The sequence below is a fragment of the Malus domestica genome, chromosome 17 (genome assembly GCF_042453785.1).
Source record: "Malus domestica chromosome 17, GDT2T_hap1".
Classification (NCBI taxonomy): Eukaryota; Viridiplantae; Streptophyta; class Magnoliopsida; order Rosales; family Rosaceae; genus Malus; species Malus domestica.
In genome coordinates, this window is record NC_091677.1 from 27,638,940 (window position 1) to 27,664,429 (window position 25,490).

At 35.0% G+C, this 25,490-nt stretch overlaps 3 protein-coding genes across 3 annotated transcripts; all 3 read left to right on the plus strand.

Annotated features, from left to right (window-relative positions):
* The first annotated feature begins 239 nt into the window (after nt 1-239).
* Nucleotides 240-5,394, plus strand: LOC103417342 (shikimate O-hydroxycinnamoyltransferase-like). Its single transcript, XM_070816842.1, has 2 exons — nt 240-871; nt 4,351-5,394. The coding sequence occupies exons 1-2, from the start codon at nt 443-445 to the stop codon at nt 5,245-5,247; spliced, it is 1,326 nt and encodes a 441-aa protein (XP_070672943.1). The 5' UTR covers nt 240-442; the 3' UTR covers nt 5,248-5,394.
* Nucleotides 5,395-6,071: 677 nt separating this feature from the next.
* LOC103417382 (shikimate O-hydroxycinnamoyltransferase-like) lies at nt 6,072-6,497 on the plus strand. Its single transcript, XM_029097062.2, has one exon. It carries the CDS (start codon nt 6,072-6,074, stop codon nt 6,495-6,497), a length of 426 nt encoding a protein of 141 aa, XP_028952895.2.
* A 9,555-nt stretch (nt 6,498-16,052) lies between these two features.
* Nucleotides 16,053-22,655, plus strand: LOC103405591 (shikimate O-hydroxycinnamoyltransferase-like). Its single transcript, XM_008344601.4, has 3 exons — nt 16,053-16,375; nt 16,849-17,300; nt 21,496-22,655. Exons 2-3 carry the CDS (start codon nt 16,881-16,883, stop codon nt 22,390-22,392), a joined length of 1,317 nt encoding a protein of 438 aa, XP_008342823.3. The 5' UTR covers nt 16,053-16,375; nt 16,849-16,880; the 3' UTR covers nt 22,393-22,655.
* Nucleotides 22,656-25,490: the final 2,835 nt, after the last annotated feature.

Sequence of the window (25,490 nt, forward strand, 5' to 3'; positions counted from 1 at the left end):
CTTAACTAAATTTGCGAAAAAAAATAATTTCTAAGATTTTCTAGTCACTCAACTAAACCAAAATTTACCCACAAAAATAAATGTTCAACAGATTGTTGTGTAAGTAATTAAATGAAGTCATTAATATCGCTATCTGGGAGGGACCACGATTTTGGATCTGGGCCGAGTCTCGCGATCCGCCGGTACAATAAGTACGAGCCACCGAAATTAACAACAGTGCATGTGGGGCGCAAGTTATGGGTACTTTCCATCCACGTCACCCTCTCACAAGCGTTACCGCGGGCGGAACCAAACGCAGTGGGTCCCGGAAGGAAAACCCTAGACCCTGAGAACACGTTCAAATAAGACCGCACAGACGGAATGTCATCAACTATATTATACGCGCTCATTGCATGAAAGCTAACAACATAATAACCTCTGGCCTTCACCAATTTACTAAAACATGGCGGTCGACGTTAGCGTGAGGGAGTCAACAATCGTCAAGCCGACGGAGGAGACGCCGAAGCAGGTTCTGTGGATGTCCAACTTGGACTTGGTAATTCTGGGCAAGCACACCCCCAGTGTATATTTCTACCGGCGAAGCCAAACCGGCAGCCATCAGGGCAACTCCTTCTTCGACCCGGCGGTGCTCAAGCGCGCCCTCGCCAAGGCCCTCGTGCCCTTCTACCCATTGGCGGGGCGCCTCCAGCAGAACGAAACCGGCCGTTCCGAAATCAACTGCAATGGGGAGGGGGTGCTGTTTGTTGTAGCGGAGACCACCTCCGTCCTCGATGATTTTGGCGATTTTGCGCCGACTCCTGAGTTCCGGAAGCTCATCCCCGTCATTGATTATTCTGCTGGGATTTCCACATATCCCCTCTTGGTGGTGCAGGTATGTATATATTGATCTAGTGCATCTTTGCTTCCGCGTCAGGTGGTGATAATACTAACCTGTATTTATTATACTTGGATTACTTTAAGTTTTGAGATTTGTGTCTATTTACAGATCTCAAAATTTCCATCCAACAACAAAAAAATAGAGTGATGATCATCACTTGATGTGGTGAACAATTCCATAACTTAAGAGTTAATTGCAGCAATAATTCTTGAACTGTACTTATAGTTTTATTTTAGTTAATAGACTCTCATATATATATATATATATATATATATATATATTTATTTAGTTTTCAGAATTAACAATACGTTGTACCTTGGTCACTTTCACTAACGTCGTCTAGGTTTTTTTGTTAAAATTAAGGTATATTAAGAATTTCATTACACATCAATCAAAATAAATTAAAAAATGAGAGAAAAAGAAAACCTAACAAAATCATATTTCTTATTTTGTAAGAAAATGAATATATAAGGTCTTTTTTCCCGTAATTTAATATGTGATTTGATATTTGTTTTAGGCCCCGTTTGGGATTGAGGTGATTTTAAAAAAAGTCACTGTGAAAAAAAGCTGAGGGTCATTTTTGTGTTTGGTAAACTGAAAAAAAAGGGCTTATTTTGGAAGCTGCTGTGAGAATAAGCTGAAAATCAAAGGAAAAGCTGAAGCTGCTATTTGCTGCTTTGAAAAAAAGCCAGTTTTTTCAAAGCACACGGAGCTACAGTGCTCCTTTAATGAAAAGACACACTATCATCCTGATTTTTTTTCCAAAAGCACTTTCACAAAAAAGTTTACCAAACACTCTACTGGCTTTATTTCACAGCCGCTTATTCTCACAGCACAGCCGCTTATTCTCACAGCAGCTTTTTTTCAAAGCACAGCAATACCAAATCAGCCCTTAGTCCGGTCACAGTTCGATCTCATACCAACTTTCAAATAGCATTGCCTAGCTAATATTTACAAGTTTCTAAAGTTCAATCATTTTTATTTTGTATTTTTATACTTCAGATTTCATTTTGTTTTAAGTTATAGATTTTATTAATAATTTTCATTTATTTTTTATGTTTTTTTTCTTTCTTTTTTTTTGAAGTTTTAAGTTGAAATTTCTAATATACCTCTATATTTAACGGGGGAAAATAAGACGTTGGTGAAAAAACCAAGTAACACATTGTTAAGTATTCAAGTACTAAAGAAACTAATATAAGAGTTATGAACTAATTAAACTATGGGGTAAAGTTTATAACCATTGCTACAATTAAGCCATAAATTACTATTAGGGTAGTAGGGCCTTTGGCTAAGGAATTTAGTTAGTTCTTAAGCTGGTAAATCAAACTAATAAATTGATAAGGATTGTTTAGACACTAACACTTTTTGTCCATTTGAACGTTTAACTCTGCATTAGATTGATGAGTTTTTTTAGTCAATTTGGTAAAAGTAGCTTACATGTGTTGGATTTGGTGGCTTTGATTTGAGCCAAAATTGGAGTCCAACATCAGTGGGTGAGGGGAGCCATGTAGTGCTTTATAAGCAAGTGTCCACACACATTATTGCTGAGGCCTTTTGATAAAACGCCATGCCCATTACTCTCTGGATTGGCTAAAGTGCAAAGAATATCGGCAATACAATTTCGTGTGTGTGGGACTCGTTCGACCCGTTAGTGTGCATCCACATAACAACACATCAATCGAATTACGAATTACGCACTTATCATACCATTAATTTAATGAAGATGTGAATAATCTGTTGGACAAAATGTATGAATTAAAACAATTTTCTAGAACTTCAGAGTCTAGTGCGAAAAGTTTAAAACCTCTTAATCCAATTTGAGAATCACTCTAAACGTTCAACCGTGCACCAGAGCATGTGATGTACACAATGTGTAAAGTAGTCTAATTAGACGGACCAGTCGTTAACCAGAGTAAAAAAAGAATAGAAAAAATCTTGGCCTTGCATTAACATGTTTTTAAGTAGTTTAATTTGATGAACTCGTTAACCAAAAGTCAAAAAAAAAAACCAAAAGACAAAAACAAAAAAAACAAATAACAGTAAAAGTCTTGGTCGCGAATATAGAACGTAGGTAGGAAAATTGCCTACCTACTTGTCCACCTGTCGTTGATGAGAATATGGTTGGTCATCAATTGAGGCAGCATGTGTGTAGAATAAATTAATCGTATCATGCAAATTCCTGGCGGTGCACATATCAAAGAGAGTTTTATTTGTATTAAAATTGGCCAGCTCCGTATCTCCGTTCTTCATGTCCATCTCAGTCATCAGTCAGCACATTGGATCTGCATTCTTTTCAGTTTTCAATTATCTTTTTCAATGTAAAAGTACAGGTGGCCGAGAGAGCACGTCATTAGATACCAAGAGCTCTTTTTAAGATTAAAACCACACGAGAAACGCTATAGAGACTTTGACTTTTTACTTTTTATCAGATCATGTGTTTAGTATAATGTTTCAATGTTAGTACAAAAATGGATGTTAAATTATAAGGTGATAGAGAATTTTACTTTAAAGTAGCATTCTTAGCATTTCTCAAATGGGGTTCATATATGCACAATATTATTGTTTACATTTAAGGTATATTTCTCTATGATATATTTATGAGTACAATTTTTGTATGAAAATTATCTTTGTAATATAATATCATCTAACAATAAATATAGAAGAATTTAAAGGAAGATATATGTCAAAGAAATAACAATTTTACCCAAGAAAAATGTAAGCACATAAAAAATACGGTATTATACAAAGCGAAAAATATCTTGTGTATTTTTTAATTTGTACTTAATCAGTTATGCATATATTAGAAATAATTTTTTTGGAAATATATATAACTAAAAGTTGTGGGCTCCTTGAAGATGGGCCATGTCACATGCTATTGTAGAAGGACACTCTTGTTTTTTTATTCGAAGTACAGTATCACTTTTCTTTTCTATATGCTCCTTTTATTTGTCAATAAAAATATATTTTTCTTTAATTTAACTCAGAGTAAGAACATTGATTTTGATAAAAAAAATAAAAAATCATAATAACAAGTGTTAATGACACGCGGAGAAAGCTGACTTTAGAAAAAACCTGTCGGTGAAATCCAATTAAGAAAGGTCTAGTAAAGGAAAACATGATGCCAAAAAAACTTATTCAATAATTACAAACTCAACATGCATAAATTTATAAGTTATTAAAGCCCCAAATGCGCTCAAAATAATAATGTTCTATACAATGATGAGCTAGATAGTTTTAGACTTTCACGCTCAAATGTAATTTTTGCAAGAGTCTGAAGATCTTCAATTAAATTTCTTAAAGTAAAAGTAAATCGACTGATAACTTCATACCATTAATGCGTATATAATTGTGCGAGATTAGTTTGAAACAAATTCATCACTAAATTTTACATGTAAAACCAACTTTTGCCTAACTTCTTTTGAACATGGGTTACTCTTATAATATATTTATCTCCATTTACACTGTATTTGCAGGTCACATACTTCAAATGCGGTGGAGTGTCACTTGGCGTCGGCCTGGAACATCGGGTGGCAGATGGGTGCTCAGGTCTCCACTTTGTAAATACATGGTCTGATATCGCTCGCGGACTTGACCTTACAATCCCACCTTTCATCGACCGGACATTACTTCGTGCCCGAGACCCACCTCAGACAACATTCGACCACGTTGAATACCAACCTGATCCGCCCTTAAAAACTCCTCCGCCGACCACAAAAGATGGTGATGCTGAGAGCACAACAGTCTCCATTTTCAGATTGACGCGGGAGCAACTAAGCGTCTTGAAAGCCAAGTCTAAGGAAGAAGGGAACTCAATCAACTACAGCACATATGAGATGTTGGCAGGCCATGTTTGGAGATGTGCATCCAAGGCACGTAATCTTCCCGATGACCGAGTGACCAAACTGCATGTTGCGGTTGATGGACGGTCCAGACTGCAACCCCCACTCCCACCCGGTTTCTTTGGCAATGTGGTTTTCGCAGGCGCACCATTTGCAACAGCGGGGGATCTCAAATCGAAACCAACATGGTATGCTGCAAGCCGAATACATGATGTTGTGGTGCGCATGAACAACGATTACCTTAGATCAGCTCTTGATTATCTTGAGGTTCAACCTGATCTGTCGGCCCTTGTTCGCGGAGCTCATACTTTTCGGTGCCCGAAACTTGGGATAACTAGTTGGGCAAGGCTGCCGATCTACGATGCAGATTTTGGTTGGGGTCGACCTATTTTCATGGGTCCCGGTGGAATTGGATACGAGGGGTTGGCTTTTGTGTTACCAAGTCCAATAAATGATGGGAGTTTATCAGTGGCCATCTCCCTGCAGTCTGACCATATGAAATCATTTGCCAAGTTGTTGTATGACATATGAGGAAATCAAATGCGTGAAGAATTCGTTCATCGGCCTGAAAATAAAATGACGTGTTTGTGTATTCGTTGGTAATGTACTCTTGTGGCGAGCTTCTTGTCTAAGTTGCCTCCATTTTCTCTTGAAATAAAAGATATTGAGTTTTTTAAATAGGTTTGAATGCCTTGAGCGACGAGATAGAGCAAAATTATTTTATTGTATGGCTTAGCTTAAATCAACTCACCCTTATAGGCATTTTATTCCATCTTCGGAGAAATAATTCGGTTTTAAAACATGAGTGAGTGAGAAATGTTTAGAAAAAAAAAAAAGAAAAAAAAAACCACGGTTGGAAAAATAAAAAAACCAACATCGGCAACAATAACTGAAAAAGAAGGGAAATCAGAAAGCAATAACAAGGGGAAAAGAGAAATAATTCCGAGTAAAAGAGGGATTCGCGTCTTCATCTTTCGGGTACATGAGCAAAAGAGGGAATTACACAACTTAACCAGAAAAAAAAAAAACTTGGCCACTAGAACTAAATAAATCCTATTACTATAAATAAAAGCACAATAGGATGATACAACACACATCTCAAAATTACATCTCTTTTTCTTTTCTTTTTTGCCGCTGGCCCTCTCCCTTTTTAGTCCTAAATACAATTTAATGAATTAAGCCTACAACAGAAATATATATACACAAAAATGTTATTCTTACTATTTAGTTGTACCTAATAGATATGCTCATGCGTTGACAGACCTTACTTTAATTGGGTCCCTCAGTATTTCTTCTGGTTGCAGTAAAAGAGAAAAGTAGCTAGGCATCTCTGTGATAAACAAAAACTGAAAAAAATGGCCAAGAAGGTGACGGTGAGGGTGACGGAGTCGATAATGGTGAAGCCAGCCGAGGAGTCGACGCCTCGGGGCACACTATGGCTCTCGAACTCGGACCTGAAATTGCCGTCTTTTCACACGTCCAGTGTCTACTTCTACAGACCCAGTGATGCAGACAACTTCTTTGACCTGGGTTTGCTCAAGAAAGCACTCGGGAAGACCCTCGTGCCCTGCTACCCATTGGCAGGCCGCTTCAAGCTCAACGGCGAGAACGGTCGTATCGAGGTTGATTGCAATGCGGAGGGAGTGCTCTTTGTTGTGGCAGAGAGCAGCTCCGTCCTGGATGATTTTGGCGATTTTACGCCCACTCCCGACTTCCTAAAGCTCATTCCTACCGTTGATTACTCTGCTGGGATATCCTCATATCCTATTTTGGTATTATAGGTATATATTAAAAAAGAAAGCTGTTATTAACACTTTCAAAATTTATGCACTTTATATCAATTGTTTCAGAGAGAATTTGGATGCCTCCCTAGCTATTAATGTTATTTGACTAGAACTTGTTGGTTTTTAGTATTTTATCAAATTCCCTAATATTAATGTAATAATGCATTTCTATGTAGTTATTATATTTTAAATTAAAAATTGAAATTGTAGTTGATTATATTAATGAGATTTTAAATAAAAACCCATAATTCATGAGATTAAAAATATTAATAATAAATTATACTCTCTAATATATTGTGGGTACATTCATCAAAATTGACAAAAAAAATTATTGTACCAAAAAAATAGATATAGATATATTCTCAAATCAACGAAACAGAATGTACCCATATAAGTTTAAAATGGATTAGAAAAAATTTGAATGGATTTTACATTAAAAAAAGTGCATTTTATATCACAAAAATGGTACATTTTACATATAACAAATTGGTATATTTAAGAACGAGTACATTTAAGATTAAAAAATTGAAAATATTTTTGAAAAAAAATTAATGGGTACATATTATTCTAATTTTATTTTGGATGTTTTAAATTGAAAATTAATTAGGATAGTTGATAATTTATTACACTTTCATGATTATTGTGTGTTGAGCCAAAAATATTCACTAGGCGACACGTGGATTTTTGGACAAAAGAGGACAAAAATACCCTTGAGGCATACCGGGATTCCTACGCGCGAGCAGTGAGCAATCATCTTTCAACCAAGTCAAAAGTGCCCAAAATAGGTAATAATTTAAAACCTATTTAATCAAATCCTTTCTATAAAGTAATTCCCAAAATCTAAATTATTCTATATGTTTTATATTCCATTATTTAGCTAATAAATCAGCTAAATAATATATTCCTTTCATATTTTCTAAAATTGATTAATTAAGGGATTAATTACCTAATCAATCCCTTAATTATCAATTAAATCACCAAATTATAACCAAAAAATATACCAAAGGCCGGTTACCCTCTAGGGCCGGCCATGCCTTCTATTTTGCTACCATTTTCTTTCCCTTTTTATGACATTCAATAGCTAGTTAATTATGTTATTATTATTTGCTAATTAACTAGCCAATTATTTCCATAACTCCCCAAAATAACTAGCCCATTATCTCCATAACCCCCCCAAAATAAATCATCCTTGGCCTAAAGGCCGGCCACACCCATCCTCTCCTATATATTGGTTCCCATTTTCACCAAACACTAATTCCAACACTTTGGCAAAAATTCCAAAATTCTCTAAACACTCTTTCTCTCTAAATTCTAACTTTGGCATCGGAGGTTCTTCGGCCAAAGCCCCCCATTCATCGTGGGCGCGTGAGACTCTTGGCCTTAACCTAAGGTGTTAATTGTTTTGTAGGTGCAAAATTGTTCAAGATCAAGGAGGAAGAAATTTGCATCCACATTATGTACCTAACACTAAAGGATTTGTATTTGATCTGATTTTCCTTCACAAGAATATTTTGTGAAGGTGGTTCCTGGTGTACTGCACTCAAATATTATAATACTCATGAAAGTTTCATAACCAAAATGGTTTAATTTTGATTTCACACTGAAGAATTAAGGGACTTGAATGCAATTATAAGGAATTAGACTACTTTTCTTATTGCTAATTGATTTTAGAGTGGAATTTCAGTTTTCTTCATGATTCACGTGTTTGGTTTGAGTGTTGCCAAACGTGAGAGGGCTTCTGAAGATATGGAGTGTTGTCCCACATCAAAGGTTATTCATGTTTTTTACTAGAGTGTCTTCACACAGAGGGGTGTTTGAGAATGCGGAATGTTGTCCCACATCCAAACTTTTTGGAAACTTACATGTGCTTGTAAAAATTGAGATACTCTCTTAATGCCAATTGGTTTTTGAAGAAAGTGGCTATATCTTCACAATACCAAGTATTGACAGATTGTGGGGGTTGAAGAAAGGAAATCTGAATTAAGAAATAGATTTATCTTCAAAAAAGAAAATCCATCAAAGCATGGACGGATGTGATATATCCTCACAACAAGAAAGTAGCGATGGTTATTATGGTAAGGGAAGACAGGATATCTGGAAAGAAAATAGTGATCAAGGATGGATAACATAAAATAAAATTAATGGGTGCGCTATTCATATCAAGAGACTCGATTTTAGATTTCATGTACCGTAGAAATATGACTATTAATGTGCACTATTCATATCGTTCGCGAGTCGAACTCGCTCTCTTGCCATGCCTTTCATTCATTTGCTTGAGTCAGACTGAATCACTTTTTTTGTTTGGAGGATCATTCTTTCTTCACTCTCTTTATATTACCCGTAAGGAGCACAGCAGCCAAGGTGCATATTATCACATAGAAACAAGTGAAGCGTAACGATTTGTACTACCGGAAAAGCTTCGCTAACCGGCAGGCAATAGAGTCCGTCGATATGCACAAGCAAGTGTAGCGAATCACATAGATAAGCCCCTACCTGCCAGCGCGCGGAGAGATAGGGTGAGCAAAGCGCGAAAAGGATGGATGTCCGAGAAGTTGAAAGAGTTAGTCTTGAAAACCGACGAAGTATTGATAGGAATACCAGGGGTTCGAATCCCTTTCCATCCGCGAAGTCATAGGTTAATATATGGAGAAATTAGGTTCTCATCCCTATTTTTTCTACTCCATTGATTAAAACCTTATTCATTTCAATTTTTAATCAAGGTCCTTAGGATTTATTAACATCATTAATTATTTCAATAATAAAACATTTACATGTCAAGATAATTAAATTTATTTCTTTTCAATTAAATTTTATTTCTAAATATATTCATTTAGCGTTAGAAAATTTACATTTGGTATATTTATATTTATGGCTAAACTTTGTATCATATATTTATATTTTTAATTTGTACCCATTTTTAATTTGCAACCTTTTTTTTTTTAATTATACCAATTTTCTTTTCAGTTTCAATTTGTATCCATATATTAATTTTCTTTTGTGCTCATATTTTTTAAACTTTTATTTGTAATCATGATTTTTAAACTTTTATTTGTACCCATAATTTATTTATAATCTACCCATTTTTATTTAAAAATGTATCACTTTGTTACATGCAAAATGTACCCTTTTTTTTTGGTACCATTCCTTTTATGTAAAATGTATCCATTTTTAATGTAATTTTTTTTTAATCTAAGATATACCCATTGTTTTTTTTATATATAAAATGTACTTTTATTTTTTATTTTTAAATAAAATGTACCCATTTAATTTATATAAAACGTGCCCATTTTTTTTTGTATAAAATGTACCAATTTTTGTATGTGCAATGTGCCCACATTTATTTTATATAAATGTAAATGTACCCAAAATTTTATTATACAAATGTACTCACATTATAAAAATTATAAAAAAAATCTAAAATTCTCCCATAAGCAATTTGTTTTGTTGTGGAAACCCATAAGCAAATTTCAATAATTAAATTGGTGGTGTAAATTAAAGAAAAATAATGTTTGAGTATTTATTGGTATTATTACATCTCTTTTATTACTATGTCATTTACATGGAGAGAGACTTCAATCTAAAACCTAAAATGCATAAGGTTTGAGTCTATAACTGTTGGGGGCAAACACCCTTTCTTGTGAAATGAAAGACATTGAGTTTACAACAAGTCTAATCTTCTGAAATCAAATTACTCGTATACCATTTATGCTTCCGGATTACTGACGTTGTGATTACTTTTCCCACATTTTCATGTGAGGGAAATCAAGAGTGCATAGAGTTCGAACGATTTAGGGCTCATTTCAATGTGCTTTTAAAATAACTAAAGGCACTTTTTGATAAAGAAAAAAATTGGGTTTTAATAGCACTTGAAGTGCTTTCTACAAGAATCACCAGTTATGTGCTACTTCCAGGAAGCACTTTAAGTACTTTGATAGGATTTATTTGCATTTTTATTAAGGATTGGTTCTAAAAGCATTTTCACCAAAAGTAGTTTTAGTTATTTTAAAAGCACATCCAAACGAGCTCTTAATCATCTTCATCTTGCTCAACACCAACATAAAATTGAAACCTAAACATTGTGGGCTCAAATTTTTCATCGTTATGGAAGAGAGAACATCAACAGAAGAGACCAGAAAAGAGGTTACTTCGTACATTGTTGGACCTCGTTTTGGGCCTACATGTTAAGCCCTTCGGCTTCTTGGGTTTTCTATGAATATTAATAAAAAAAGGTTATTGTGGACATCATGAATTGTATAAAAATATAGGATAGATTCACACACACTTTTCAATTTTTAGTTGTCGGATTGAATAAATTGAAAATGATCAATAGTAAAAAATTAACAAGGGTGTATGGGAGATATAAATAGGTGTGTGAATAGCACTATCCAAAATTTAATTAATAGTTGGATCCTAACATGAATTGACTTAAAATACATTTTATATGTTTTTATTTATTTATTAAGATATTCTAAATATGAGTCTAAAGTTCTCCAACGCACCGAAAACTTAAAACTTGCATATAAGTCTAGTTGAGAACCAAATTTGAGTTTCAATATGAGACTTAAGCCCAAGGTGGAGCCCATATTATCTAGGAAAAATGTTACTCAACCAAGAAAGATGAGATTTGACTTTTGAGTCCAATTAACTCCAGTACGCATAACCAAAATTGTTTAAACTCAAATATGAGTTTTTGAGTCCAATGTTTCTCCTCCAATGCAAGGACTCAAATCTTAAAACTTAAATGAGTCTTAGATTCTGTATTTGCATTGGAGAAGAAAATCAAAATACATAAATCCACCACCTTTTTTGGACCCAAATATAAGAATATAAGTCTAGAATTTGAGACTTTGCATTGAAGATGCTTTAAGAGCATTTCAACCAGTGTGGGCTTCCCTAGGAATATGTCGTGCTCCAGTCTCAGGGTCTATAGAAACCTGAATTCCAAATGTGAGCTAAATTGAGTAAATAAAAAGGTTTTTATGACAAATGATCATTGAAATTGAAAATCAATCAATATAATCCCTAGAAATATGTGTTGCAAATCAATGTGGTATTTCCATCACAATTCTATAAAAAAAATTATGTTATGTACTTATGTAAAATATAAATGGACCCCGTAAGTCCTTTTTTTTTGTAATCACAAATGATCCCTGAAATTGACCCAAACTATCAAGATTGTCCTTAAAATTAAAAATCAATCAATGCAGTCCTAGAAATAGATGCCTCAAATCAATGTGGTCATTCTGTCAAAAATTCTGTTATATGTGATGTGACACGTAAATGGGTCCCACAAGTCTAATCAAATAAAAAAATAGAAACAAATTTAATAATTAAATTAAAAAGTTGTCAATCCAGAAACCCAGTCCCCCAATCACCTCTAATCTCAACCTACACCCATCTACCTCTATTTGTGATATCCTTTTCTGTCTCTTATTTGGAAACAAAAATTATCAAGACACCCATCTTTACACCCTTCACTGAATTGGACCAGGATTTAAACCACCTTTGATAACAGCTTGGATTGGTGATGACTTATGTGACATCACCATTAACATTTGGACGATCGAAATCCTCACAACCTTAATCATGGAAAGCTTGTTGGGCACTCCCCCGGTGATCTTGGTGATGCGAAAAGCGGGCGACCTCTGCCTTGAGATAATCTCATTATGCAAAACGGTAATTTGACAACTTTTTAAAGTAATTATTAAACCCATAGGAGCACATAACAAAAATTTTGACATAATTGTGATGGAATGGCCATATTAATATGCTACACCTATTTTCAGAGATTATATTGATTGTTTTTCAATTTCAAGGATTATCTTGATGGTGCGTATCAATTTTTGATACCATTTGTGATAAAAACACGTAAACCTTGTAGGACACATTCATTTAAAGTATATTCTACCTAGTATGAGCACTTGTGGAATGGACAAGGATAACACGAAGAATACCAATGGTGATTCTTATGTCATGGGATAAAATGTATACGTTACGGTGATTTATGACTTGAAATAAAATAAAAAGAAAACAAAAATTTTAAGTTTTGAGTTCAAACCATTTTCGGCACAAGAGTTTAAAGTTTAAAATCAAAATATACATTGAAGACCGATATAACTTTTGAAATCAAATTTGAGGTCAAATATAACTTTATAACTTAGACAAGCTCAAGGGGAAAAGGCCGAATAGGGGGCATGAAGCCCAAATTTGAGATAGCTTAAGGGATAGTTGAGACCCAACTCAAAGTATACTGAGATAGACTCAGGGGAGAACCAGGAATAAAAACGTAAGAAGGAGACTGGAAAGGGTTTTAGGGTAGAGGAAGAGGAGGTTGATGTAGGGAGGGGGATGGGCAGAGGAGATGAGAGAGGAGGAAAACGATGGAAAAGGCAAAGGAGGAAGGAGGAAGAAGGAGGGAAGCGGGTTGCCGCCTACCTCGAACAAGAGGAAGGGGCGGTGGCTGAAGCTTGAAACTGAGGATAGAGCTCGTGGATATGGAGAGAGAAACAAAGAGAGAGAGAGGTAACGCGTTGGTGGAATCCTCATTGAATTACAAAAATAAAAAATAAAAAAATGTAAGAAATTGGCTAGCCTAATGTACTTACTGCCATCATTGCATACCATAAAACTTCTTGCTTAATGGACGCTTTTTACCTGAATCCTCATTGAATTACAAAAAAAAAAAAAAAAAAAAAAAAATCAAATCATGTATGAAATTGGCTAGCCTAATGTACTTACTGCCATCATTGCATACTATAAACTTCTTGCTTAATGGCCGCTTTTTACCTGAATCCTCATTGAATTACACAAAAAAAAAAAAAAAAAAAAAAAAATCAAATCATGTAAGAAATTGACTAGCCTAATGTACTTACTGCCATCATTGCATGCTATAAACTTCTTGCTTAATGCCCGCTTTTTACCGGAATCCTCATTGAATTACAAAAAAAATAAAAATCATGCAAGAAATTGGCTAGCCTAATGTACTTACTGCCATCATTGCATACTATAAACTTCTTGCTTGCGGACTTGGATTGTCTGCCCTCTAATTGTGGTGCCCTTCCCGTGCCCTTCTGTTTTTGTGGTCACGGTTAAGCCACGTCAACATTTTATATTACTATTTCTTTTTGTTATATTATTTTTATAAAAAAATAATATAAAATATTAACGTGGCTTAACCGTGACCACACAAAACAGAAGGACACGGGGAGGACACCAAAATGGGAGGGCAGACAATCCAAGTCCCTTGCTTAATGGCTGCTTTTTCGTCCCAAAGAGTTGCACCCCACGTGTATTCAATGACCATCATTTACATCTTGCTGAAAATTAGCAACGACTTTCTAAAATGTCCTATAAATACACACATTTCTTTTCATTCACATTATATTCTACCTAGTTAGCACCACTCGCTCAGATATTTTAGTTTTGTCACAATATGAATATGATCTTATCGAGCACTTGTGGAATTTTTATATCATTGAATAAAATAGATGTGTTATGGTGATTTATGATTCAAAATAAAATAAAAATAAAACAAAATTTTTGAGTTCAAACATCTTCAACACAAATGTTTAAACTCAAAATATACATCGAAGATGGTATAACTTTTGAAATCAAATTTAAAATCAAATATAACTTTATAACTTTTAACTTTAAGTCGAAACCAACCACCAAGCACAGTAACAGAAAAAGCTGAATTCTATATTCCAGCCGGCCAACAAGAGGAGAGGCCTCACCAACTCCAGAAGCAGAAGCAGGACAGCGTCCACTTTCTGATTTTCCCAAACGCACATTATCAATAAAATAAATCTTAATTATTTAATAAATAAGTAATTAATCCCAATGCAAATCCAAAGCCCTTCATTACATTTTGTGATCCTTATCCGGAAATATTCAGTCACGCTGACGCTACCCCCAACTAACAGACCCACCTACCGCCGTTATAACGTCGAAGGCTTCCTCATTTCTCATATTCCATCATCCCATGTGTCCTCTCCGTCCGCAATCCAGTCTCCAGCCTCCAGTGGAAACCGGGGATATGAAAGTTCAAACATAGTGGGAGCCAATACTCTTAGCTTTGGGTCCCATCCACCAACACCCTCTTCTTTCTATTGCCCTAAGTCCGATACCCTCTTTCCTTTTCTTTTAGCTTCGGTGAGGTTTCGATGCTTGGTATGTCACATCTTATTTATGTAACATATTAATTTTGAGATTTCTCGTTTTAGTTGTGTGATTTGTGCTTTGGGTCTCACCCACCAAAACCCTATTTATTCTTTTCTTTTTCTTTCTATTGTCCTAAGTCCAACCCTTGGAGATTGTCCTATATGTCGAGGTACAAAATGAGTTGAAAAAATGGTTTGCACTATTTGGGAGCTTGGTTTGAGAAATACCAAATATTAACTTGAATCTTCTTCTTAGTCGAAATAGAAAATTGCTTGTGTTAAGATTTAGAGTTTTCTTTGATATTAACTTTAGAGATATGTTAAGAGGACTATTTCGAATATCACATGTTGTACAACACCATGTGAAGGAAATTATTATTAGGATACTGCTTGTGTTCTTCTCATGAGAAAACTATTTGTTTCTCTACTTATAATTAACGTATGTTCACTTTAGGAACATTATAATCAGAACCGTTCATTCTCTTTATCAACATCTAAATATCATATTTGTAAAAAGATAATTCAATTTCGAAATTGTTTAGTCATTCATACGTGTTAGACCATCGATGGTTTTGGTAACAAATAAATTCCTCTTGATGAACCGTCCATTTGTTGATCCATAAGAATGATTAAAAGATCTTCAAATTGATTTTTTTCGGATATGATTTTTAGATGATGATAAAGAGAATTAATTGCTCTGATTATGATGTTCTTAAGGTGAACATAATTTAATGGTAAGTGGGGGAATAAGTGGGTTAACCATAGAGGGAACACAAGCATTATCCTTATTATTAATATTTTGAAATGGAAGAAACTTGTCATGTTGTATTATTAACATGTCATATAATCTCAAAAACAAAATTCTCCAAATGCAGATGAGGAATTTCATCATGTATAAGGAGACACGTGTGAATGAAGAAATGTATATATCATAAAGTTAAAAAAAAAAAAAGAACCTTACAATCAAGGGCTTCAGGTCAGAATTGAACTTGTAAACAGGAGTATAAATTAATTGAAGATTGTTTAGAGTCCTTTAATGTTTACCAGGTATTAGAAAGTTGGTGGACGGTAGGAGTCACCATCTCACCAACTCTCCTCTTGCATTACTTTCAACATAAGGAGACAAACCCAAAGGCACAGTGTCACCCACCAACTCCAATCATCTCTTTCGTTCGTCTTAAAGCAAATTTTTTTTTTAAATAAAAAAAACGATATTGTTTATACGGGATAGGATAAATTTAGTCTTATGACAGTCTAATAATAATGTGGTTTAAATTCTTCTTTAATCATGATTAAACTTAAAATGTGTTCTAAAGCAAATTGAACCCACATTTTTTTTTCTTTTTGCAACAAAAATAGAGAAATGGGGAAAGTGCTGGGGTGGGCAAGGATTGGAAGTTGACGTGGCATGTTGTGAGTAGCCAAAGTTGGGTCACACGGTAGGTAAATGACAGATGCTTCGCTCCTCCGCGCTCTCTAGAGATTACATGCACTTGGTTGGAAAGCGTCACCAACCCCCTCCCCTCCCTCCTCCTTACTTAATAACCACTCTTCCTCTCCCTCCTTTCATTTTCCCTCCCAACTCCCAAATCACCATTTCCTTGCGCCTCTTATTACATCTCTCTCTCTCTCTCTCTCTCTCTCTCTCTCTCTCTCATCTCTCTCTGCCTTCCCTCTGCTAAAGTCGTCGGTAGCTGACAAACCCTACATTACAAGGTAATTACATCGTTCCTTGTTTTCTCCTCGTCTAATTTTCATCTTTTAACGTTTAACGACGGCGCATGTTGGTAACGACGCCGGACTTTTTTGAAAACTACGGCGGACGTTAACGGAAAACGCGGGAAAGGAAAGAAATGGGATTTTTTACTTTAATTAAATCCGGCAAGCACTTTAGCCATGACGGCTAGGTTCGCGTATCCCTGTATTATTTATTAAGAAAAATAAATTCGAAAAAGGAAAGCCAGATAATGGTTTTTTTTGTTGAGAATTTTAACGAAAAATTCTTGCACTAAAAAAATCAAACATGGTATTATTTAATTTATCATTTATTTTATTTTTATTTTTAAAATTCAAATCAAAATTTTCAAATATTTTTCTTTAAAAAATTAAATTAAATACCACCAAGGACGGCGCACGTTAGACGAGGAGGGATATATTATTATAACAGTGTTTTGTTGGGTGCAATGCAGGTGTGCCAGGCGGGGCCCAACGAAGATCGAAGATGGTGGTCAACGTTACCGTGAGGGAGTCAACGTTGGTTAAGCCGGCGGAGGAGACGCCGAAGAAGGCGCTGTGGAACTCGAACGTGGACCTGGTGATTCCGAGCATCCACACGCCCAGCGTATATTTCTACAGGCCGAATCCAAACGGTGCGTCCAACTTCTTCGACCCGGCTGTGCTCAAGCACGCTCTGTCCAAGGCTCTTGTGCCGTTCTACCCTATGGCGGGGAGGCTTAAGCGCGACGACGACGGCCGTATCGAGATTGACTGCGGCGGCCAGGGTGTTCTGTTTGTTGAGGCGGAGACGGGTTCCGTCATCGATGATTTCGGGGATTTCGCTCCCACGCTGGAGCTCCGGAGGCTCATCCCCTCCGTTGATTACGCCGCCGGGATTTCGACTTATCCTCTCTTACTGTTACAGGTAATTTACTTAGGGAAAATTTGAAATATGTCCAATTTTATAAATCTACATTTTTAAAATAGGTTTAATTTTTAATGATTTTTTATTTTTAAAATAGATCTAATTTTTAGTTATTTTAGCCTCATATCAAGATACCTCATTTACTTATCGGTATTTTGATCCAGTTTCAAAAATTGAGGAGCTGTTGAAATAGTCTAGTTTTTAAAATGACTTTTATATTAGCATTTGACAAAATATTGAATGCATTCCATATTAAAATTTAATATTAATGACTTATTTACTTTACTATACAATAACAATTTTAACCTTATTGGGTTTACAAAATAATAAATTTTTTATAAATACATCTCAAATCACTATTAACGTATCATTTATCTACTTCAACTATCAAAAGCCATCACATCCTCCATTGTTGAATAAAACTCTAAGTAATGAACCTACAAACATGTTGATTGAGAAAAATTATTTTTGACTAATGAAACACGGAATCGATGTTTCAAAAGCTTTGAAATCATTATTATTGTTATTAAAAAACATTCAAATGAGCCTAAACATTTTTTCAAATCATTCAATTTAAAATCATTCAGCAAACTAATGTTTAAATGATTTGAAATCATTCGGCAGAATTAAAAATAAGTATTATAAGATTTGAGAAATGTGGGGTGTGTATAAAATGTAAGGTGTGCTTTAAGAATGTGGGGGTGTGAGAGTATTATGGGGAAGGAAGTGATGTGTATTAAAATAAATTTTAATTGGAAAAGCAAATGTGGGATATATTAAGTATTTGAGGTTTATTCAACCATTTGTGAGGTGCTAATATGATAAGTCTTTTAAAATTGTCAATTTTAAATAAATAATTTCTTAATTTATTTATTTATATTCAAATTTTAATTTGAATATAAGAAAATTTATGTGCCGTCATATATGATATCTATACTAAACTCATGCTAGTATATATGATGATAGAGGTATTTCTGAAAATAAATAAAAGTTAATATACCTATCATTCATGAAAATAGTTCAAAGAAATTGCTTGTTCCATACGTTTCTAAATTCATGCTAGTATATATGTTGATATATATAATACTACAACATAAATTAGTTAACACAGTTAATTTGTAATGAATGTAAAGGGAAAAAAAATTAAGAAAAAAAAGTCATTTAATATTTAATTTTAAAATTGAGTAAAAAATAAATTTATAAACAAGAGATGACACTTATCATAAAATAATAAAAAGAAAGTGAGGTAGATAACCAATAAATGGTCTAACCCAACTAAATAAATGAAACCCCATAATAACTTACAAAATTAAAGTTTACTCTTTATTTATTTAAGTGTATTTTTTATATAGTGCTTCGGGTGGTCGTTTTCAGTGTTTAATGAAATGAAACCCGTATCGGAGGTATTAATTGGGAAGCTATACCTTGGTCAAATAAGTAATGATCATATTCCTTGGTAGGTAATAGGTCCCACCTAAATCAGCATATGTCATGTCGTGATTAGTAAATTTAGAAGTAAATTACAAAAAAACTACATTAAATTGAACCACAATCTCATATTTAATATTTTGAAAATTATAATGTTAGATCTCATTTTACGAATTTATTGTAATATCAGACATCTGTCAATTTTTTTGTCATTTTCTCAATTTTTCTGTTAAATAATAATGTGGATCAGGCGGAATCCACTCTTCACCTAACTGGAAAAAAAAATTATAACTATTAAATTTTATTTTTATAAGAAATAAAAGGGGACCCATCCTACAAACCTACGCCTTCACTCTTCTTCCCCAACTCACCACCTGTTGCTCCCTCCACCTTAACTTCCTCCGCCACTCATTCGAATCCCCTTCCCTCCGTTGCTCTCCTCCCCTTCCTTCTACCTCCACCCAAGTCCTTTCTCTTCAGGAAGAAGCATGGCTCCATGAAGCTCTCCCCCAACATTCTCCTCTTCTGGGACCTCTTCGAAGCCCAGTTCGATTCCAGACCCGAACTCCAATCCGGGTTCTACATCGCCGTCGTCGACGACAACGAGATGGAGACGGGTCAGACCCGTTTGCCGTTGACAAGAAGGGAGTACGGCATCGCTCGTGGATCGTAATCGGGTCACGGAAAGAGACAGACAGCGGCTTGTATTTATTTAAGTGTGTATTTTTTTATGGTGTTTCGGGTGAAAGAGAATTTTTAGTGTGACCGTCCGGAATGATATATCACATATCGTTATATAAATAATATGATATATGTGTTAAAAAGTTAATAACTTAAAAAATAAAATTTATTACGACTTACATATCAACAAGTGATTATCATCCGTGTAAGTTATAATTAAATTTATCTTTCGGGTGGTCGCTTTCAGTGCTGTCGTGTAAGTTATAACACTTTGTTTTTTTCTGGTTTGTTTAATGAAATGAAACCTGTATTGGAGGTATTAATTGGGAAGGTACACCAACATTTTATTCGAATTGGTCAAAAATAAGTAACGATCGTATTTGGTCAAATAAGTAACGATCATATTTCTTGGTAGGTAATAGGTCCCACCTAAATCAACTAATGATCATATTTCTTGGTAGGTAATAGGTCCCACATAAATCAGCCTATGTCATGTTGTGATAAATTTAGCAGTTAAAATGGTTTTCTTTGTCTTAAAAAATAAAAAATGGTTTTCTTTTAGAGTAAAATTTCTGAGTTACGAATACATACAATTACACGTGCGAGTGAGTGACTGTCAATTTTAAATTTTATCTAGAAACTTTACCTGCGCTTTGTCAATTGGAATTAGCTTTATTTGATACTTGTTTGCATCACATATATGAGTCTCGTTTTTTATTGTTTTAAACTTACGTGAAAAGATCTACCTGAACATGCGGGTGGCAAAAGTTTGGCTTTCGTAAATAGAGATATTTGAGTCAAAATCATTATTGAAATTAGTATAACTCTTTAGTTTGGATTATGATAATAAAAATCTATAAAAGTTATACCAAATGAGAAGTTATACCAAATTAAACTAAGTCACTTTAATTAATTTCATTGTCAAAAAACAAAATGAGAAGTTATACAAATTTTAGAAATTATTTTGACTAAAAAGACGTAAAAAGATATTATCATTTCATTAAATTTCATACGTTTAATATGGTCAACTTGTGGATGTATAGGTTAGAGAATGTGGGTTATATAGTAATAGTTGAGATCATTTGGTGAGATTTTGGATTTAGTGATGTTGCTGGAGACTTTTTGGCTTGAGGAAAAGTCAATCTAGCAATGGCTTGTGAACTATCTCTGTGTTGACATTTGGAGCAAACTGTGTTTAGATTATAATTTATTGTTGAAAAAACATACTGGTGGTATTGCACACGTTGCTCCATTTTCCTTTGTTATAATTTCTTAAGGCTAAATTCAGGTTTCTTAATTATATTATTGATTTGAACTTTTCCACATTTACGTAGAGCTGTCCTAATCTTTAATCAGACCTGTGCCATGTTGATGAAAGTTCATAGAAGAAGATACTTAATTATGAAAATAAGGGGATGTTATCAGTGGCGGATTCAGATTCGAACCCTGGGGTTCCAAGTTTTTTTTAATTTTTTAATTTTTTTTAATACAACACTAAGGAGAGGGGGTGTTCGTTTTAGCCACACAATGGATAATCTAATTTGGTATCAAATTCCCTATTCACGAGATTCAAACCTAAGACCTCTAACTTATAAGTGAAAATAAATAGATTAAATATTATTCGTGTTGATTGTGACAAATATTATTGAATTTAATTATTTATGGGAATTGTTATTAGCACTCAAAAAATCTCATTTGACACTCCAAACTTTCTGTAATTAGAAAGAAAATTCATTTATGAGAAGTGTAAAATGAGATTTTTGGGATGCTAATAATAGTTCCGAACATATCAATAGTTTGAAGATGTCATCCACTTGACTTGGTTAAGGGTTAAAACTAATAGATTAAATTTAGAAGATTGTTTGAAGATGTCATCCATTTGACTGGATTGATTGGTTCCTTGGGGATATTAGTATATGTTTAATACTATTTAATGTTTCAATTGTTTGACCAATTGGAGGCAGGCTATCTCTAATCTTGCTTAGAATCCTCAGCCTCGTCTTATATTTTACCTCAACTTACTGAAGTCGGGGAATTGTTCAACAGTTAAGCTTACAAGGAATGGTTTGGGTTTTACTCTTTGCAGGTCACGTTCTTCAAATGTGGAGGGGTGTCACTTGGTGTTGGAATGCAGCATCATGCAGCAGATGGATTTTCTGGTCTGCACTTTATTAACACATGGTCTGATATGGCTCGTGGTCTTGACCTTACACTTCCACCATTCATCGACAGGACATTGCTTCGTGCCCGAGACCCACCTCAGCCTGCATTCCACCACATTGAATACCAACCTGCTCCACAGATGAAGGCCCCTCTGCAAAGCGCAAAACCTGGTGCTGCGGATAGCACCACAGTCTCCATTTTTAGATTAACGCGGGATCAGCTCAACATCTTGAAATACAAGTCTAAGGAAGCTGGGAATACAGTCAGCTATAGCTCATATGAGATGTTGTCAGGTCATGTTTGGAGATGTGCATGCAAGGCGCGTGAACTTCCCGATGATCAAGACACCAAACTATTTATTGCCACTGATGGAAGGTCCAGACTGCAACCACCACTCCCACCTGGTTACTTTGGCAATGTGATTTTCACAGCAACACCAATTGCTTTCGCGGGGGATATACAATCAAAACCAACTTGGTACGCTGCCAGCCGTATCCATGATGCTTTGGTGCGTATGGATGATAGTTATCTTCGATCTGCCCTCGACTATCTTGAGCTTCAGCCTGATCTGTCTGCCCTTGTTCGTGGAGCTCATAGTTTTAGGTGTCCAAACCTGGGGATAACTAGTTGGGTTAGGCTGCCAATCCATGATGCCGACTTTGGATGGGGTCGGCCCATTTTCATGGGACCTGGTGGAATTGCATTCGAGGGGTTGGCGTTTATAATACCAAGTGCAACCAATGATGGGAGTTTGTCGCTGGCCATTTCTCTGCAAACCGAACACATGAAATCCTTTTCGAAGTTGTTGTATGACATGTAAGGAAACGATATGCGTGAGAAGTTCATCCTGGTTTGAGTTACTGCCAGCTCGGTCATCTTCTGGTCTGCCTAAATTTTCGAAAGTGGTGGTGTTTCTTTCCTAGCGCTTTTTTGCTCATACATGGTTAATGCCTTTGGGAATACTTTTGTCGGTTGACTATTTGCTCGACCTGATATAGAACATAAAGTTGTACGCATCTAAGGACTTTGACAACAATTGTATTACGCATTGACACTAAATTTACATAATGTTTAATTTTGTTATATCTCTTTGGTTGCGCGAAGGATAAGTCTGTGCTGAAGCTATATAAGTTCTCGAAAATTTGGAATCATATATGCAGAACCAAAAGATCTGTTTTTTTTTTTTTTTTTTTTTTTTACTGGTGTGATCTTGCTCTAGTCATATACACTTACCATGTTTCGTGCTATTGATCTTCGCATCTCTTTTCGGTTCTTTGGTTTAGGATTAAGGAGCTCATTTTTTTTCTTAATTTGCGGAAGTTGCAAAAATGTTGAAGTTCTGTTTCAGAGAGAGATTAAATGAATATATAGCACAACATTCCTGGTACAAGCTTACAAACAATTTCTGAAAACTTACCAACAAAAAAAACACACCAAACCTGCATATTCAGTATATGTCTCCGACGGATCGGAACATGTCAAAGTAATTGAAGGGGAAGAACAAGAATCAAAGCAGAGGTTACTTGCAGTATGGTTTTAGTGATGAGAAAGGGCTGCTGGGACCTTGCTAGCACCGGTGTTGCGCTACTATTGTCAGTTGGGTGCCGATGAACAAAATCCACACGGCCATTTCCCCTTTTCCCTCTTTGGTTCTTCCTCGAATCATCCGTTTCATGTTTTTCCATACAGAGCCACCCGCACCAGCACGCCTCACTACCACAGAACATTCAGTGCAACATTAGTCGGGGGTTCGAAATATCAATCAATTGAAATAATAAAGAAAGTTAAATTCTTATGAAATTCTAGTACTTGTACACCACGTTCGTGTTCTAACTTGAAGACGCTTGTGCGAGGCAAGGTTGAAAGGGCATTAGTGTATAAGATGAAGAAGAAACATGTAAGTAATTTCATCCCCATTCCCTTCATTTTGTTTTAGACTGCCAAAGCTAAAGGCTTAGGCCCTAGCCTTAGGGTTGCTATATTATATATTCTTTATTTTGTAGCTAGATATTTAGAGAATCTAAAAAGGAGCTCAGCAAATGGTAGCGTCAAAAAGAAGCAATCCATATCTTGGATAGGAAGGCACATTCTGAAAACCCTACCATTTTTGCCTTGGTGGAATATTTTTACACTACTGTTGTGTCTGTTAAGCTTAGCATAGGACCAACACCATGTAATTCATGTTGTCCCATCGTCAGGTCTTCACTATATTCTATATATCCAATAACGACAAACTAAACTGATCAACGAAGAAAAGGGGTTCGAACTTGAGGCCTCTTCCAAGTTCCAACATCGGGAAGAGAATTACGACTCATACAATAACATATTCATTTTCTAGTTTATGTGACTGCTAGGAATATGATCATCTGATCATCTGATTCTGAAGGGAAATGAACAGTACGTAATACACTGGTTTTGGATACCGCCTGGACTGTTGCAATTTCTGTTTGATTTGAACACGTACAATATTTTTCCATTGATGATGTCTTGTTCTACACCTATTGCCCTAAAGCTCTTATGGTTTGGGAGTCATTGACCTAAAGCTCGCTACATGGGTTGGATCGAAAGCTTAAGTGAACCGACATTGCACGGCCACTACTGTTACTGAAAAAAATTGTTATATACGAAAAAAAAAGAGAAAAAATATCGAAAAGAAAAAGAAAAAGAAAAATAGTTATATTTAAAGTTAGTATGTGTGAAATAAAGAAGGACAAGAAGTAAGGGTTTTAGTCAAGTCTCCTTAGCTATGTTGGTTCACTTTACACCAAAGGAAGTTTGTGAATTCTATTCTAATGATTCTAAATGGCTTAGACTCTATGGTGGGATTGGTTGGAACTTTTGAAAAGATGTTCTGATTTTTAACATGTTTTATGGATTGCAACTTTAAAGGTGAAAATTTTTGTCAGTTAGTTTTGTTAAGTTTCTAGTTTATTAGTTTTTATTGTTGTTTTCTAGATTTGTTTTGCTTGAGGACAAGCAAAAAGCTAAGTTTGGGGGTATTTTGATGAGTCAATTTCATATTATATATTTTACCCTATTCTTAGTATATTTTGGTTAATATTTTGGAAGAATTTTGATACTTTGAATTGTATTTTCAATATAGGACTTTCGACTTCCTCTATAGCAAAACAGGACCAAATGGACGAATTTTGGAGTAATTCCAGTTGGATGACGTTTGTGAGTCACTTAGCTTGATCGTATCAAAATATCATATTTTTTTCACCAAGCGGTTATTTTCTGGCGATAAAATAAAGGAGCAATGCGCGGTTCTGGAATAGTGATATTTTGGGCTTGACTTGTGTTTTTGGAGCAGAAGATGACCTCGGATGGTTTCGTGGCCTTCTGGAGCCGTGTTCAGAATGTCCTTATCTTTAAAAAAAGTTATCTTGGGCCGGATTTGGAGGAGATTTGAGGCTTAAACGTGGCTAGACAGTTTCTGTGCAGATTCTCCTAGCTTAATTAGGACTCTATTTTCTAAGTTATTTTATTTTATTATTTAGTTTCCTAATTGGAGAAAAAGACTACATTTTAGGGTTTGTGCTATAGCTAGAGGGAATTTTAAGGTTTTTGCCGTCCTTAGTTTTTCTTTATGCTTTCTTTTATGCAACTTTGGAGACACAGAGTAATTGCTATAGTTCTTGGAGATTTTCTATTTTAAGGTGTTTTCATTCCTTTTATTCTTAATAATATTTTCTATGTTTTCAATTATGAATATACGTAACTAATTCCTTTTGCTAGGGCGAAGCCTTGAGCCTTAGCATGAATATGTGATTTTTATATTAATTGCTTATGATTGATTGCATGCACACTTTGAATTATTAGTCACTGTGATTAAAACTATCTAATTGTCTTAATGCCTGATGACCATTAGGATCTCTACAAAAGTAATTTGATGCAATTTTGGTCGGAAGGTTCATT

What these genes read in the sequence shown, in the direction of transcription:
- LOC103417342 (XM_070816842.1), top strand. Translation starts at nt 443, where the DNA reads ATGGCGGTCGACGTTAGCGTGAGGGAGTCAACAATCGTCAAGCCGACG. An exon ending in ATCCCCTCTTGGTGGTGCAG is followed by an intron (nt 872 to 4,350) that starts GTATGTATATAT and finishes CTGTATTTGCAG; the next exon opens with GTCACATACTTCAAATGCGG.
- LOC103417382 (XM_029097062.2), top strand. Translation starts at nt 6,072, where the DNA reads ATGGCCAAGAAGGTGACGGTGAGGGTGACGGAGTCGATAATGGTGAAG.
- LOC103405591 (XM_008344601.4), top strand. Translation starts at nt 16,881, where the DNA reads ATGGTGGTCAACGTTACCGTGAGGGAGTCAACGTTGGTTAAGCCGGCG. An exon ending in ATCCTCTCTTACTGTTACAG is followed by an intron (nt 17,301 to 21,495) that starts GTAATTTACTTA and finishes TACTCTTTGCAG; the next exon opens with GTCACGTTCTTCAAATGTGG.